At 44.4% G+C, this 15,754-nt stretch overlaps 1 protein-coding gene across 2 annotated transcripts in view; it reads left to right on the top strand.

The window, feature by feature from the left end:
* The first annotated feature begins 5,254 nt into the window (after positions 1–5,254).
* The window catches only part of RANBP9 (RAN binding protein 9), a 94,495-nt gene continuing 83,995 nt past the window's right edge, over positions 5,255–15,754 (top strand). For both annotated transcript variants that reach the window (XM_009204465.3, XM_031666917.1), the window contains exon 1: positions 5,255–6,151. In XM_009204465.3, the coding sequence (XP_009202729.2) occupies positions 5,581–6,151 (571 nt within the window). In that variant the 5' untranslated portion in view covers positions 5,255–5,580. The remainder of the gene's footprint in view (positions 6,152–15,754) is intronic.

Genomic DNA, 15,754 nt, shown 5'->3' with positions numbered 1-15,754 from the left:
GGGTAAGTTACATGCAAATTCATTTTATTATCCAAATTCTTATATAACATCATGTTATATAAGAGACTTGAGCATCTGTGGGTTTTGTTATCTACAGTTCTTGGAACCAATGCCCTATGGATACCCTAGGGACTACTGTATTAATCTTGCCACTCTATATTGGTCTGTTCTCATGCTGCTAATAAAAACATACCTGAGACTGGGTAATTTATAAAGGAAAGAGGTTTATTTGACTCACAGTTCAGTATGGCTGAGGAGGCCTCAGGAAACTGACAATCATGGTGGAAGGGGACGCAAGCAAGTCCTTGTTCACATGGCGGCAGCAAAGAAAGGTGCAGAACAAAGGGCAAGGGAAGACCCTTATAAAACCATCAGATCTGGTGAGAACTCACTCACTATCATGAGAACAGCATGAAGGTAGCTGCCCCCATGATTCAGTTACCTCCCACTGGGTCCTTCCCATGACACGTGGGGATCATGGGAACTATAATTCAAGAGGAGATGTGGGTGGGGACACAGTGAAATCTTATCACCCTCCAACTAGACTCTGTTCACTGAAGGAGTAGATTCCATACTGCTGTTTTTCTTTGTAATCCGTCTTGCCTCTTTTCCTTACTCCCTGCCCAGAGGAGAAGACAGGACCCACGGTTCCAACATAACAGGTGTTTAATAGATGCTGACTGAGAACTTTCCCAAATTTGGACCCTTTACTGCTATAGTTTCCTAACATTGTTCAGCCATTTGCCATCCATTTCAATTTGCCACACTCTAGCTGCAGAAATATCCTGACTCCACTCATGTGTGGCAGCAGGCTGCCCAGGACACTGGAGTGCAGCAGCATTGTGGGTAATGAAATGAATTTGTTGATTCCTAGGATTTCATTGCTAGTGACTTGGTCTTGCTTTTTAGTGTTGAGAATGGTTTATAAGGAATGTTGATATAGTAGTCTAAAACAGGGATCACAAACTGAAGCCTGTAGGCCAAATCCAGGCTGCTCCCTGTGTTTATAACAAAGTTTTACTGGATCACAGCCATGCCCATTTGTTTATGTATCATCTATGGTTACTTTCAGCTACAATGGCAAAATTGAGTAGTTGTGACAGGTAACTATGTTCAGCAGAGCCTAAAATATTCACTATCTAACCTGTTACAGAAAAAGTTTGCTGATCCCTGGTCTAAAATCCATGTTTGATGTGAATGTGGAAAGTGCAGTTCCCCAGGGTCACTGGAAGTTATAATGACCCTGTATGAGTCAGCTTCCAAAGATGGCCTTCAATGATCCTCACCCTCTCGTATTCGTGGCCTTGTGTAATATGGGATGAAACTAATGACTCACTTCTAACAAACATAGGGCAAAAGTGATGGGATGTCACTTCCATGGTTGGGTTATAAAACACTGTAACTTTTGTCTTGCCACGATTGCCTTCTTGGCTTGCATGCTTTCATTAAGCAAGCTGCCATGTTGAAGGGGCCCATGTGGCAAGGCATCATGGGCCACTTCTGGCCAATAGCCAACAAGAAACTGAACCCCTTAGTCCAGTAGCCCTCAAGGAACTGCATCAATGAGTGCAATAACCACATCAGTGAGTGCAAAAGTGGATTCTTCCCCAGTCAAGTCTTGAGATGACTGCAGCCCCAACTGACACCTTGAATGCCCATGAGAGACCCTGAAGCAGAGGATCCAGTAAAGTTGTGCCAGATTCCTGACCCAAAGGAAATGTCTGATGATAAACGTTATTTTAAGCCACTAAGTTTGGGGATTATTTATTCTGCAGCAATAGATAACTACTCCAGACCCTAAAATCATACTATGGATCTTGGCACACATTGCCATAACATTTTCCAGTACCCAGAAGGATATTGTCATGGGCATTGACTGAAACAGGCTGGCCAGCATCTTACCTCTTTCCTGGTATCTTTCCTAGTATGGAAAATCCTCTACCGTGGGCACCAGTGGCCCTTTTCCACTAGGGCAATGTGTCCTAAACATTTTCATGTTATGCCATGCACAGAAAATAAGATGTGAATGCACAAGACTGCTCACTGTTGGAAGGGACCAGTTCTGGAGGCTGTAGCTACTCAAGGCCCACCCTGAGCTGAAGTTATCAATAACGTAGCATCTCTGTAACCCAGTCACTGGATAAGCTGGGAATCTCTGCTTGCTGGTGTACTCTGGCATGGGCACACAATCTAGGCTTGGTGACTCTGAAACTTGAGTGAGTGGTGTAAAGGCTGGAGGTCAGAGAGATGAGAGTCTGGGTGGTGAAGGTGACATCTGGCAGTGATTTCTATGATCAGTGCTGGGGTCCAGGCCAGTCTATTTATGCAGCCTCTCCTCCTTTGGCCTTTGTTTTCAGGCCTGCTTGTCCAGCCTTCTGGTCAATTCTGAGAACCATCTAATATCTTTCCAGTAAGTTCCTTTTTTGCTTAAGAGAGCCAGAATTGGTTCCTATTGTTCGATACTGAGAAACCCAGCAGATACAGATACTGAGTAATATTAGAGCAATACATGGTAAAGACTGAAAACATAGGTTCAAGAAGGGCATGGATATGTTCATGGCTAATGGATTTTTACCATTTACATCTCTATGTACAATTCTATTATTTTCATAATAAAATTTACTTTTATTATGCATTATAATAAAAGTACATTACTTTTAATAATGCATTATAATTGTCCATTATGGAAACATTTTACAATTTGTCCTTCATGTCTTTTTGGTAATGATTTTGGCAGTGCTGTAATTATTGTATTGCCTCTTTTCATTTAGCACATCATAATCATTTTTCTATGTCTTCAATAACATATTTTTAAGAGGCCATAAAATATTTGTTTCAGAGAGTAGGTCTGAAATTGGGCCCGAGATCCACTAAGTCAAGAGGAAGGGGTGCCTTTTTCTAATTGGTTGGCCTCTTTTTACACTTCCACTGCCCAGAAGGGATACCTTAAAAAAAAAAAAAATTGGCACGAATGTGCTATATGTGCTCCTGTAGCATAACTCCACTGAATAGGGTATGTGATAATTTCTTCAAGTCCCTTCAGGTTGGGCATTTGATTTACTTCTATATTTAATCTGCCATTAATACTTCTTGTTGAACATTTTTTGGCCTGAAGTATTTTCATATTTAGATTGTGTTATTTGGCTTTTTTTTTTGTTTTTGATAGATAAGTCAAAAGGTATGAATTCCTTTATGTCTCCTTATAATATTTATAACCAAGTATATAGCTTTCTAAAAGGACATTATCAATGTTCTCTATCTCCTTCTGAATGAGAAAGTACCCATTTCACAGCATCCTCCCCCACAACTGAAATCATTAATTTCTTGATGGAGAACAACCAGTCCCCCTTATAAAATGCTTCCAACAAAATGTTAGACAATTCTATTCCTTGAGCTGTTCCTAAGATACGGAAAGTTCTAGATAGTTCCTAAGTGTACTGACAGAAAAAAAGTACATCTTCATAAGTGTTTCAAGTAAGTTTAATGAGGCCTGGAGCCCATTTATTCTACCATGGCTATCATACATTCAAATAGAGCTTGGCTTACATTGAACTCATTGTGACTGTAATATAAATGAAAGTGTTAGAACACTGTAAATACAGTGACATCATGTGATTTAAAGTGCAGTGGTTTTAAAAAAGTCATCAAACAGGTTAAAATTAATGGATATTTCTATTAAAGTACAACAGAGGCCAGGTGTGGTGGCTCACACCTATAATCCCAGCACTTTGGGAGGCTGAGGTCGGTATATCACTTGAGGTCAGGAGTTTGAGACCAGCCTGACCAACATGGTGAAACCCCGTCTCCACTAAAAGTACAAAAATTAGCCAGGTGTGAGCACAGGCCTGTAGGCCCAGCTACTTGGGAGGCTGAGGCGGGAGAATCGCTTGAACCCGGGAGGCGGAGGTTGTAGTGAGCTGAGACCACACCACTGCACTCCAGCCTGGGCAACAGAGCGAGACTCTCTCTCAAAAACAATAATAATAATAATAATAAAGTACAACAGAACATCTAGTTGTCTGGGTAACTGAGGGAGAAATTAGGCCGAATGACTGTTATTTGTTCTGGCCAGATAATGTTGGCCTTAAATTAAATCACCTTTGGCCTACCTTCTTCAAAACGAAATAATTTTCTCTTCGGCAAAACATTTATTTGACCAAACGATTACCATCATATCTTTGGAAGCAAACAAAATATCAGAATTTACATCATATAATTTACACATGCAAAGCCCGATTTTGCCAGCTAGGGAGGGATACGCTAAACAAAGGGAAGTGGTGAAAACAAAGTAGTAATGTTATGATGGGTCAGAGAGCAACACTTGGCAAGTTGTGCCAAATTAGTCGACGAAGCACTCTATTGGGAATTGCAAAGTAGGAAGTCCTATTTTTGACTCTGCTGACCTCAGTAAATATTTCCTTGTTTTAAAAATGGGCATAATTTTCTGTTACCTAAGAACAGTTATGAAAATTAACGAGTCTATAAAATGTTCTGACGTCTCTAGAAGCCCTTCCTAAACACACACTATAATTGTGTATTCATACAGTGCCTGCTCCTGGTATTTGAAGATATGCCGGTTTTTATTAATGACACCTTCTACCACTAAGTTCACTGTGAGTCCTCGTAAAATTAATTAATGAAATAGCCACTATTTTAACTGGGAGACTGCCTTCAGAAGTGGTTTCCCCTGCCCATATGGTCAATGTTACGAAATTAAACACTGTGAAGTACCAAAGGCAGTGCGTTCCTCTTTGGAGGGAGGCGGCAAACGGGAACCGGACTGAGAAGAGAGCTAGCAGCGGTGCGCGGGGAGCCTGAGCCGCTCCGCACGCCCCGAGCCGACGGGTCCTAGAGCGACCCGGGGCCCGGGCTCGCGGCGGCCCCAGCGGGGCTCGATTACTCTCGCCTGGGCGAGAAGCGGCGTCTCGGCTCGGAGGAGCCCTACGGTGGGTAGGTGGGGCGACGACAACAAAAAGAAGTCAAGTGGGAGGGGATTCGCCGGCGAGGGGGGAGACGGCGGCCGCCTAGCGGGAGGAGGCGGACATCTCCGAAGGGACCTGCGGCGCCGGGAGCCCAGCGATCCTGCCCACGAGCGACTGGCGGGTCCGGGAGGGCGCCTCGCGGCGTGCAGCCGGGAGCCCCGCGGCCCGCCCCTCGTGCCGCTCGCGCCTCTCTCGCGCCTCCGTCCCGCCCCCTCGCCTAGCACCGCCCGCGCGCAGCGTCTCGCGCCGGCCGGGCCCGCCCGCCGGGAAACAGCCGCGAGAGCAGCGGCCGCGGCGGCCGCCAGCGCGCCTTCCCCTCCCGCGCTCCCGCGTCGCCCCCGCCCTCGGCACCTCGTCCCCGGGCCGCGCGCCCGCGCTCCGGCCAACGTTCTCTCCCGGCCTCCCGGGCCCGCCGCCCACTCCCGCGTCTCCGAGCCCCTCAACAGCCGCGGTCTCCCTGGGCGCGCGGCCCGCCGCCTGCTTCCGGGGCGGGCGGACTGGGCGCCTGGTGCCGGCGGCCGCAGCGACAGCGCCCCCGGGAAGCAGAGGAGGAAGGAGAGAAGAGGTGGAGGTGGCCGCAGGCTGAGTCGCGGCCGGGATGTCCGGGCAGCCGCCGCCGCCGCCGCCGCCGCCGCAGCAGCAGCAACAACAGCAGCAGCAGTTGTCGCCGCCACCGCCGGCGGCCTTGGCTCCAGTGTCCGGAGTCGTCCTGCCGGCGCCCCCGGCCGTCAGCGCCGGCTCCTCTCCAGCCGGCTCGCCCGGCGGCGGCGCGGGCGGCGACGGCTTAGGGGCCGCGGCGGCCGCCCTGCTCCTCCACCCACCGCCACCGCCGCCCCCGGCCACCGCGGCCCCGCCGCCCCCGCCACCGCCCCGCCGCCACCTGCCTCCCGCCGCCAGCGGGCCCCCAGCGCCTCCGGGCCTCGCCGCGGGCCCCGGCCCGGCCGGAGGCGCCCCGGCCCCAGCTCTGGTGGCGGGCAGCAGCGCCGCGGCCCCCTTCCCGCACGGGGACTCGACCCTGAACGAGCAGGAGAAGGAGCTGCAGCGGCGGCTGAAGCGCCTCTACCCGGCCGTGGACGAGCAGGAGACGCCGCTGCCTCGGTCCTGGAGCCCGAAGGACAAGTTCAGCTACATCGGCCTCTCTCAGAACAACCTGCGGGTGCACTACAAAGGTACTGGGCGTGTGTCCTGCGGTGGGAGTGGGGCACTGACCCGACGTGGCCGGCCACCGCTGCGCCGCTCTCGACCCGCCCCCGACCTCCCCCGACCCCCGCCCTCGCGGGCTCTGCCCTCGGAGGCCACTCGCCGCTTGTTGTGCTGCTCCGGGTGGGCGCGGGGGTCGCGGTGAAGGATCCGAGGGTGAGGGGCGAGATTCTTGGAAGAGGAGGGTGAGTAGAATGCTCCAGGGTAGGAAGGAGCTGGTAATCCTAGGCCAGGAGCAGGACACCTTGAGGGAATCCGGGATGACAGGACAGAACTGGCTTTCTGATTTCCCTGGGAGATAAATCTTGGGGCTTGGGTAGAGGAATCCATGGACTCGGAGTTGGGTTACATTGTTCTCCAGGTGGTGGGTCAGGCGTTCTCCTCTTACAAGGAGGGAAGAGAGGCACGATTCTGAGGTATGATTTCTAATTAAGAGAGAGCAGGGATACACAGGGGGAGGAGTAATCAAAATTAGGCCAGAGATTGTCTAGGGGAACTAAAGGACAAGGGGCCCAAGTTTGCCATCAGTATATCTTAGTGAAAGCAACCGGGAGGGTAAGAGAAGGGAACCCCAGGAGCACCATTTTTCTTAGGGGAGCAGAAACCTACCTCTCCCGATTGGAAGTACTCTATACAGGTCCTTAGGTGTTGATGTTATATGAAGCCTTGTTGAAAACGAAGATGGAACAAAATGCAGCTTAGTATTTTGAAGAAAATTGGCTTATGTTTTACACCTGCAGTTAAAAACAACAACCTTAGGTTTGTGCTTGCCCCCTTCCTCCCTCACCTACCTCTCTTAGGTTAAAACAAAGCTTGAAGCAAATCAGTTGTATATAAAATTATGAATTGCTATGGGAACTATTGAAATGTGGCCCAATTTAATAGCGTGTATCAAGTTTACTTGTGTGGAAGAAAAAAAAAAATCAATCTAACGTATCAGTCTGTCTGGAAACAAATCCAGGGTTTTAGGCCCCAAATCTAAAGCAGGAGCTTTTTACATTCACGGCAGCCTCACTTTGATTGGCTACAAAGGGGTCTGCTCAGATCCTAGTGACATGTATGTAGAGGGGATAAACAACCTTGTGGTTAAATTCTTATATGGGACTAAAATTTAAGAAGAAGCTTGATAAGTAAGTTACTATTTAACCAGAAAGGCGAATGGCAATAGAAATCTACCAAATGATTTGGCTGCAAAGAATCACGCACAAAAATAGGCCTTGAACATTTTTTAATTCTTGCATACATCCAAAGAAGTACTTCTAAGTGTTATCTTCCTTAATCTAAACGTCTAAACATTTCATTCACAATATCAAATCTTTGTTTTATCTTAAGTTAGGACATTTTGTTAATTTCCTTGTGAAATATTTCTACTTTTATGTTTTAATTTGTGTGAAAGGTGCTATGTTATGAAGTGTTTACTTCTGATCTGACTGCCAGAAAGCTATTGTTAGATGTGACAGAATTTTATAATTTTAAATTTATGGTTGACAGTAATTTGCTCATAAAATCAGAGCTAGTATAGATGAACAAAGAATCCTAGATTTCCTGAGTTCTGCAGTCGTTTGTGGTTGTGGATATTTTACAAGACTGGGCCTCAGTTTCTTCCTCTGAGTGATGTGTAAGTTGAGCTGGAAGATTGGTAGGGAAATTTACAGCTCTGAATTTCCGTGATGTCTACGATTCGTGATTACTGTTTATTTAGTACTGTAAGGTGTCTTGATTGGTTTTAGTCTTTTACATAAGATTCATGATTTAGGTCAGAGAAAAATATATGTTTATGTGAAATTAGTTGGAGTTTGAAATATTTCTGACACTGCTACATTCCTGACACTGCTGTCTCAATTGTTTTTATTCTTGGCCTCTTTATTACTTTCTGTTGTGTAATACTAAGATTCACTTTCTGGGAACATAACTTTTATAAACATAAATCATTATTTCTTCCAGAACAGATTTTGTTCTTCCAGAAATTTTGTTATCCTTTTTATTTTCTTTCCCTCTCTTCTGTCTTCCTTTTTGTCTCTCCCTTACCCCTTGTCAGAAAGTCTTTTTCTCTTTCTACTGCCTCTTCGTCTTGTCTTGTTACTGTAGACTGTGTGTGTGTGTGTGTTTTCTGTTGTTACTGTTGATTTTCTGTGTGTTTTCTGAGAGAACCCACACCGGTTGTAGTGGGCAACTCTGTCCCAGTAGCAGTAGCAAAGAAGTATCATAGATAGTGGATAATACTTTAAAGTCACAGAATAAGAAGGGTGAATTTTTATTTAACCTATCATTGTGCTGCATTGATTTTATCTAAGTATTATAAGACACTTTGAACATTAAAAGTGTTATTCATATATTCATGTATTACAGAATTTCAAAAGAGTGATTTTATTTTCCAGAGTGACGAGAATTTTCCTTATCTTGAAATAGAAGTATTTTGCTTTCTTTTGCTCCAAAGGTATTCTGTTTTTTTTGTGGTTGTTCTAGTGGTTTTTTTTTTTTTTTTTTTTGATAGGGTTTCAACTCTGTTGCCTTGTTGGAGTGCAGTGGTGCGATCATGGCTCGCTGCAGTCTTGACCTCCTAGGCTCAAGGCATCCCCCTGCCTCAGTTGCCCAAGTAGCGGGGACCACAAGCTCCTGTCACTATGCTAGGCTAAGTTGTAATTTTTTCGTGTGGAGATGGGGTCTTACTGTGTTGCCCAGGCTGGTGTTGAACGTCTGGGCTCAAGTGATCCTCCCACCTTGGCTTCCCAAAGTACCGGAATTACAAGCCTGAGCCACTGTGTCCAGCCTGTATTCTGTTTTTAAGATATTCTAAATTGAAATTACTGCTTTTGGAAGCAGTATTGTTCCTTGAATGATTTGAGGAGATTAATGTTGAATAATACTGGACATGCAGATAAGGTTGATTGGATTGCAGAGGAATAACTACAGGATATGTGTAGTATATCTGAAATTTTTTGGAAGGCCTTTTGCTTCGCAGTCACACAACTGTTGAAAAACCCAGGGATAGCCCCTCTTATTTTTGAAATTGTTGTCAGTATTGGATAAGTACAAATGTGACAAGTTTAGACTTAGTTATGATGATAACTTTATTTTACTTTAAATAATTTTAATGAATATGACAATGAATTTAGTCTAAATGTTTCAACAACAGATTGCATTTTTATATTTTTTTAGTGATTACCACTATTTGGATATTTTATAGAGTGTTTTAGATATACACACACTAGTGGATCTGGACAAGATCCTGGAATTTTCATTTTAAATTTTAGAGAGCGGTAGAACCTGGAGGTTAGATCTTCCCAGTCATAAGTAAGTCAGGATTGAAAATTTTCACTAACTTCAGATCTAGTGTTCTTTTCACAAGACCATAGTGTTGCCTGTTTTAGTTCATATGAGACTTAATTATCTCAAGTAGATAAAATCCTGTGATTACATTTAGAACTTTTAAAGAATAGTTGAGATTGAAAATGCTTACTCTGGGGGAAAAAGGTAACTGGAACACAGTGCTTCAAAAAAGTCCAGACACCTTGATTTTACTGATTTAGGACAGTTTAGGAGATATGCAAGATAAATGAAAGTTGGGAATTATAAGAAGCAATGAAATAGTGAATTTCAGTGAGTGTGGTGGCTTACACTTGTAATCCCAGCACTTTGGGAGGCCAAAGTAGAAGGATCGCTTGAGCCCAGGAGTTCTAGACCAGCCTGGGCAACATAGTGGTACCCCATCTCTACCCCTAAAAGCCGGACTAAGTGGCACATACCTGAAATCCCAGCTACTTAGTATTAGTAAGCTCAGGGAGGAGGATTGGTTGAGCCCAGGAGGTTGAGGCTTCAGTGAGCCATGATGGCCTGGGTGGCAGAGTGAGACCCAAAGAAAAAATAGTGAATTGCATTTTTTTTTTTTTGAGACACACTCTGCTGTTGCTAGGCTGGAGTACGGTGGCACCATCTCAGCTCGCTGCAACCTCAGCCTCCTGGGTTCAAGCAATTCTTCTGCCTTAGCCTCCTGAGTATCTGGGACTACAGGCTTGCGCTACCACACCTAGCTAATTTTTGTATTTTTAGTAGAGAGGAGGTTTCAACATGTTGGCCAGGATGGTCTCGATCTCTTGACCTCGTGATCCGCCCGCCTCGGCCTCCCAAAGTGCTGGGATTACAGGCGTGAGCCACTGTGCCCGGCCAGAATTGCACTTTTTAATTGAAATGTTTTGAACAACATCTAACCAAATAGGTTGAACTTTTGTTATACTTACTCTGTCTTTCCCACCTGTACCCCTAGTCATTAGTCCTTGAACATTTCCTAAATATAATTGCTTATCTAATTTCCTGCACTTTTTAAGGTTGAACAAATATTTCAACATGCTTGCTTACAAGCTTACAAGTACAAATGTTAAGCATTATGGGGTCGATACAAAAAATGTTTCTTTTGTGTTTTGTTTTGTTTTTTTTGAGTCGGAGTTTTGCTCTGTCGCCCAGGCTGGAGGGCAGTGGTGCGCACTGCAAGCTCCGCCTCCTGGGTTCACACCGTTCTCCTGCCTCATCCTCCTGAGTAGCTGGGACTACAGGTGTCCGCTACTACGCCTGGCTTATTTTTTGTATTTTTAGTAGAGACAGGATTTCTCCATTAGTCAGGATGGTCTTGATCTCCTGACCTTGTGATCTGCCCACCTCCACCTCCCAAAGTTCTGGGATTACAGGCGTGAGCCACTGTGCCTGGCCTAAAAATGTTCTTTAAAATGAAGGAATTGAATTATTACTTGCCAAATTTTGGGAAATTAGGTTTTAAAATGCCAGTTGGTAACTACAAGAATCAAGTAAATCTAATAATCATGCAGAATAGTAGACAATAATGATGTATATTCTTTTTTTTTTTTTGAGATGGAATCTTGCTCTGTTGCCCAGGCCGAAGTACAGTGGTGGTGCTGTCTTGGCTCACTGCAGCCTCCATCTCCTGGATTCAAGTGACTTTCCAGCCTCAGCCTCCCAAGTAGCCGGGATTACAAACGCCTGCTACCATGCCTGGCTAATTTTTGTATATTTAGTAGAGACAGGGTTTTGCCCTATTGGCCAGGCTGGTCTGAAACTCCTGACCTCAAGTGACCTGCCTGCCTCGGCTTCCCAAAGTGCTGGGATTATAGGCGTGAGCCACCACCCGGCCTGATGATGTATATTCTGCTAGACTAGACAATTTATTTGTGTTTCTCACTGTTCATTTCTTCATTTATTTAATAAGGTTTTAGTGAATGTTTACTTTGTGCTAGGTTCTGACACTCAAAGGTGAAGAAGATACTGTCATTGAATTCAGAGAGCTCGGAGGACATAAAATAGATTAGTAAGGGAGATATTATAAAGAGTACTGTGAAGATAGGAGGAGCGTCTAACCCAGGCTGACACTGGAAAGAATGAAGGAAGTTCAGGTATCAGGGATAGCTTCTTGGAGGAGTCGAGGCTAGTGGTCAGTCTTAAAAGATGAGTAGGATATAGGAGAAAGGGAGGGGCTCGGTGTTGCAAATGAAGGAAGAGCAAAAACAGAGAATTACTTTATGCGTCTGGTTTTACAATTTTGGGTTAGCATTTAGAGTATGTGACAAGGAGCATCTGCGAAAAGATCAATTAGGAGATTTTTTTATTTTTTATTTTTTTGGGACGGGGTCTGACTCCATCGTCCAGGCTGGAATGCAGTGGTGCGATCTAGGCCCACTGCAACCTCTGCCTCCTGGGCTCAAGTGATCCTTCTACCTCAGCATCCTGAATAGCTGCAACTACAGGCATGCGCCACCACACCCAGCTAATTTTTTGTATTTTTTTGTAGAGATGGGGATTTTGCCATGTTGCTCAGGCTGGTCTCGAATTCCTGAGCTCAAGCCATCTGCCTGCTTTAGCCTTCCAAAGTGCTAGGATTATAGGCAGGAGCCAGTGTACCTGGCCCAGTTAGGAGCCCTGTGGAATATTTTGTTGAGTTTAGATCTTATTCTGTAGGAGATGGAGAATCATCAAAGGATTTTAAATGGGAAGGGACTGGCTCATATCTTCATTTTTGTCAGATTACACAGCTGATTGGAAGATAGATTCAAGAGGTTACACAAGAGTGGAAATAGCAAACTCATTTAGAAGACTGTTGCAGTAGACCATGTTAGAAATGACCTCAGCTGGGTCAGTGGTAGGGACAGAGAAAGGCAGATATATTTGTGAGATATTTAAAAGTAATACTGAGAGGATATGAGGAATGATGGTGAGAGAACTCAAGGAAAATGGGTTTCTACCTCTGTTAGGATGATGTTTGGGTTTTTAGCTGTTAGGCTGTTGCAGTGAACCATGAATAAAATAATGATTGTGAAGAAGACTGTATTACAGTATAGTTGGAGATAAGTAAAAATGGGAATCTCAGCCCTGTGATCTGACTTCAGGGAAACCTGAAGAAGCCAAAGGAAGAAGCCTTACAGAAAGAACAGGAACAGGTCTTTTGAAGTTAAGGGGGCTCTAAATGGTCTTAACAGTTGGATTTCATGACTTCGTTCTATTCCATTAAAGTGACTCAGCTCTAATCACTAGTTTCCGGTTGTTTTCTTATTTCTTTTTCCCCACTGACTGGCTTATCCTTTCCTTCCTATGTCAAATTCCTGAGAGACTTAACAGATTGGCCTGGCTAATTGCTATGATTCTTAGTTGGGCAGAGCTTTTCGTTACAGACTGTGTTGTGAATTGGCGGCCTTCAAGTCAGGTGCTAACCTGTGTTGAATCAGCTGTAGGAGTGGTGGTAATTATAAAATACAAAATACCCTTCTGGTACAAGGATAGTCTGGGTCTTACTTCTTTCAGTAGGGACAATGTGTGAGACAGTTTCTCCTAGGAAGGGTTGATAGTTAACTATAATTGACCTGAAGCTTGGGAGAGAAGTCTAGGTCATGACTGATTTAGGAGTCACTCGTAGGTGGTAGTTGAAACTCAGAGTATTTGAGAGAGAGAGGGAGAATATGTAATAGAGTGAGAAAAAGCAGTGGACCAAAGATGGGACCCTGAAAAACACCAACGTTGAAAGACTGGAGGGAGCCCAAAAGAAATGGTAGGTCCCTAGACATCAAGGAGATTGGTATCACAGAAGCTGAGCGTGGGAAGGTGCAGTGGCTCACACCTGTAATCCCAGCACTTTGGGAAGTCGAGTGGGAGGACTGCTTGAACCCGGGAAGTTGAGGCTGCAGCAAGCGGTGATCATGCCACTGCATTCTAACCTGGGCAACAGAATGAGACACTGTCTCAGACAGCCTCCCCACCCTCCCTAGTAGAAACGAGGAAGTGATAGTGTGTATTGCAACAGATAGGTTTAGTAGGATAGGCACAGATAGTTTTCCACTACATTTGGAAATTAGATCATTGTGACTTTAGGGAGAGCAGTTTGAATTGAGTGATGGGGCAAAAACCAGATTTCAGTGGGTTGAAAGAGTAAATGAAAGGACCAAGTAGAGAGGATAGTGGATAGAGATTATCCTTGAGAAATATAGATGAAGGAAGAGATTAGGCATTTCCTAGAGGAGGACAGAAGTTAAGGTGGAATTTTTTTTTTCCTCTAATTTTTAATAGCTGATAGCGGAGTTACAGTTTACCTGGAGTTTAGCTTCTAATGTCAGTATAGAAGATGAAAATTACACATAACCAAAATTATCTTTAAAAATTCCTTTGGAGAGTATTGTGTTAGAGACCATTGTGTCATTTCTTAGTCAATCTTGTTTTATTGGTTATGTATGTAAAACCGAAGCGACATAAATTAAATGAAAATACTATATTAGTCCAAGGTATGGTGTTCCAGTAAATGTATACAAAATTTAACATTTTAACAAATAAAATTGATTAGCCTACCTGGTTATTATTATTATTTTTTTTTCTTGAGACAGTCCCACTTTGTTGCCCAGGCCGGATCCCAGGTTGAAGCAATTCTCCTGCCTCAGCCTCCTGAGTAGCTGAGATTACATGCACCCACCACGATGCCTGGCTAATTTTTATGTTTTTAGTAGAGATGGGGTTTCGCCATGTTGGCTAGGCTGGTCTCGAACTCCTGACCTCAAATGATCCACCCACATTGGCCTCTCCTGGGGATTTTTTTGTTTGTTTGTTTGTTTTTTTGAGATGGAGCCTCGCTCTTGTCGCCCAGACTGGAGTGCAGTGGTACAATCTCGGCTCACTGCAACGTCTGCCTCCAGGGTTCAAGCCATTCTTCTGCCTCAGCCTCCCAAGTAGCTGGGAATACAGGTGGGCACTACCATGCCTGGCTACTTTTTGTATTTTTAGTGGAGATGGGGTTTTACGTTGGCCAGGCTGGTCTCAAACTCCTGACCTCAGGTGATCCACCTGCCTTTACCTCCCAAAGTGCTGGGATTACAGGTGTGAGCCACTGCACCCAACTGGACTCCTGTTTTCTTGATAAGAGGTAAGGTACTTTGCTTATGAATTTGAGTAGAGGATGTAAAGCTTAAAGTAATGATGAAAATGTGGACTAGCCATTGAGAGGAATAGGGAATGAACTGACTGAACATTTCTAAAAATATTGTTGGTAGCATTGAGAGTGCTGAGTTGACATTATTAGTTCATAGCAGTGACTGTTTGTAAGATTTTGAACTTTATTCAGTGGAAGTCAACTGTCCAGTGAGGAAGTAGGGAAGGTAGATTATAATATTGAGAATGTTGTTTTGCTGGTTGGATATGATAGAAGGATGGGCATATGAGGGAAATCAAGGATATTTGAGAGCTTTAAGTGATTACCATGTAGCCTGTCCTGGAAGAGGAAAAAGGGAGAAAAAAACACGAGTTTGAGGAATTAGAGGTCCCATGATGTTGAAGAGGAAGTATAGATGTGAAGGCTTTAGAAAGAGGATAGAACACGATGGTGTATTCTGGAGGAAGATACCGGTGTTTCTGCAATAATGTCATGAATGCGTGGCTGGAAAACCATGTTTTCCACAAAATCAGTGCGCTAAAAGTAACAGGACTTATGTGAACTATAAATAAAGCTGGAGCAACCACTTAAAACCTTGGGAACTTTGTAAGCACTAATCAGAACACCACAAAAATTACAGTCCTAATAAAATAAAAGCGCAGTTAAATTTTCACTGTGCCCGATATTACAGGTGGCTTGGTCCATTGCAGCTTTAGACTCTGGGTCTTGGGCTTTTGCTTCTTCAAGAAGGAATGATTGTAGTTAGAGTGGAAGTTAGTGGGAATAAAGAGGTTCAGGAATTAAAACGCAGGGAAAAACTAATTACACGTGAGTGTTAAGTGTGTAAATGTACAGGAGAGATAAATGTTTGAGGGCTTGTAAAAAGGAGCTTCAACCAAGTTGGAGAGATTAGAGAAAGAATATTTGAGGAAGTAAAGCTTGAGCTAAGATTTAAAGTGTGAGTAGGACCTACTCAGGCTAAGAAGGAAAGGTGGAGGGTATAGCATGTGTACAGACTCTGGCCTGATCAATGTGAAGAATCGAAATAGTGCTGATGTGACTAGAACAGAAAGGAAGTGGAAAGTGCAGGTGGAGAGCAAGGTCAGACAAGGTGTTCAGGAAGCGTGTCTTTTTCCTAGGCCAAAGGGGAGGCTTTGGA

Source organism: Papio anubis, chromosome 6 (genome assembly GCF_008728515.1).
Source record: "Papio anubis isolate 15944 chromosome 6, Panubis1.0, whole genome shotgun sequence".
NCBI lineage: Eukaryota > Metazoa > Chordata > Mammalia > Primates > Cercopithecidae > Papio > Papio anubis.
Note: the sequence above shows the minus strand (reverse complement) of the source record. Positions and strands in the feature narration are given on the sequence as shown.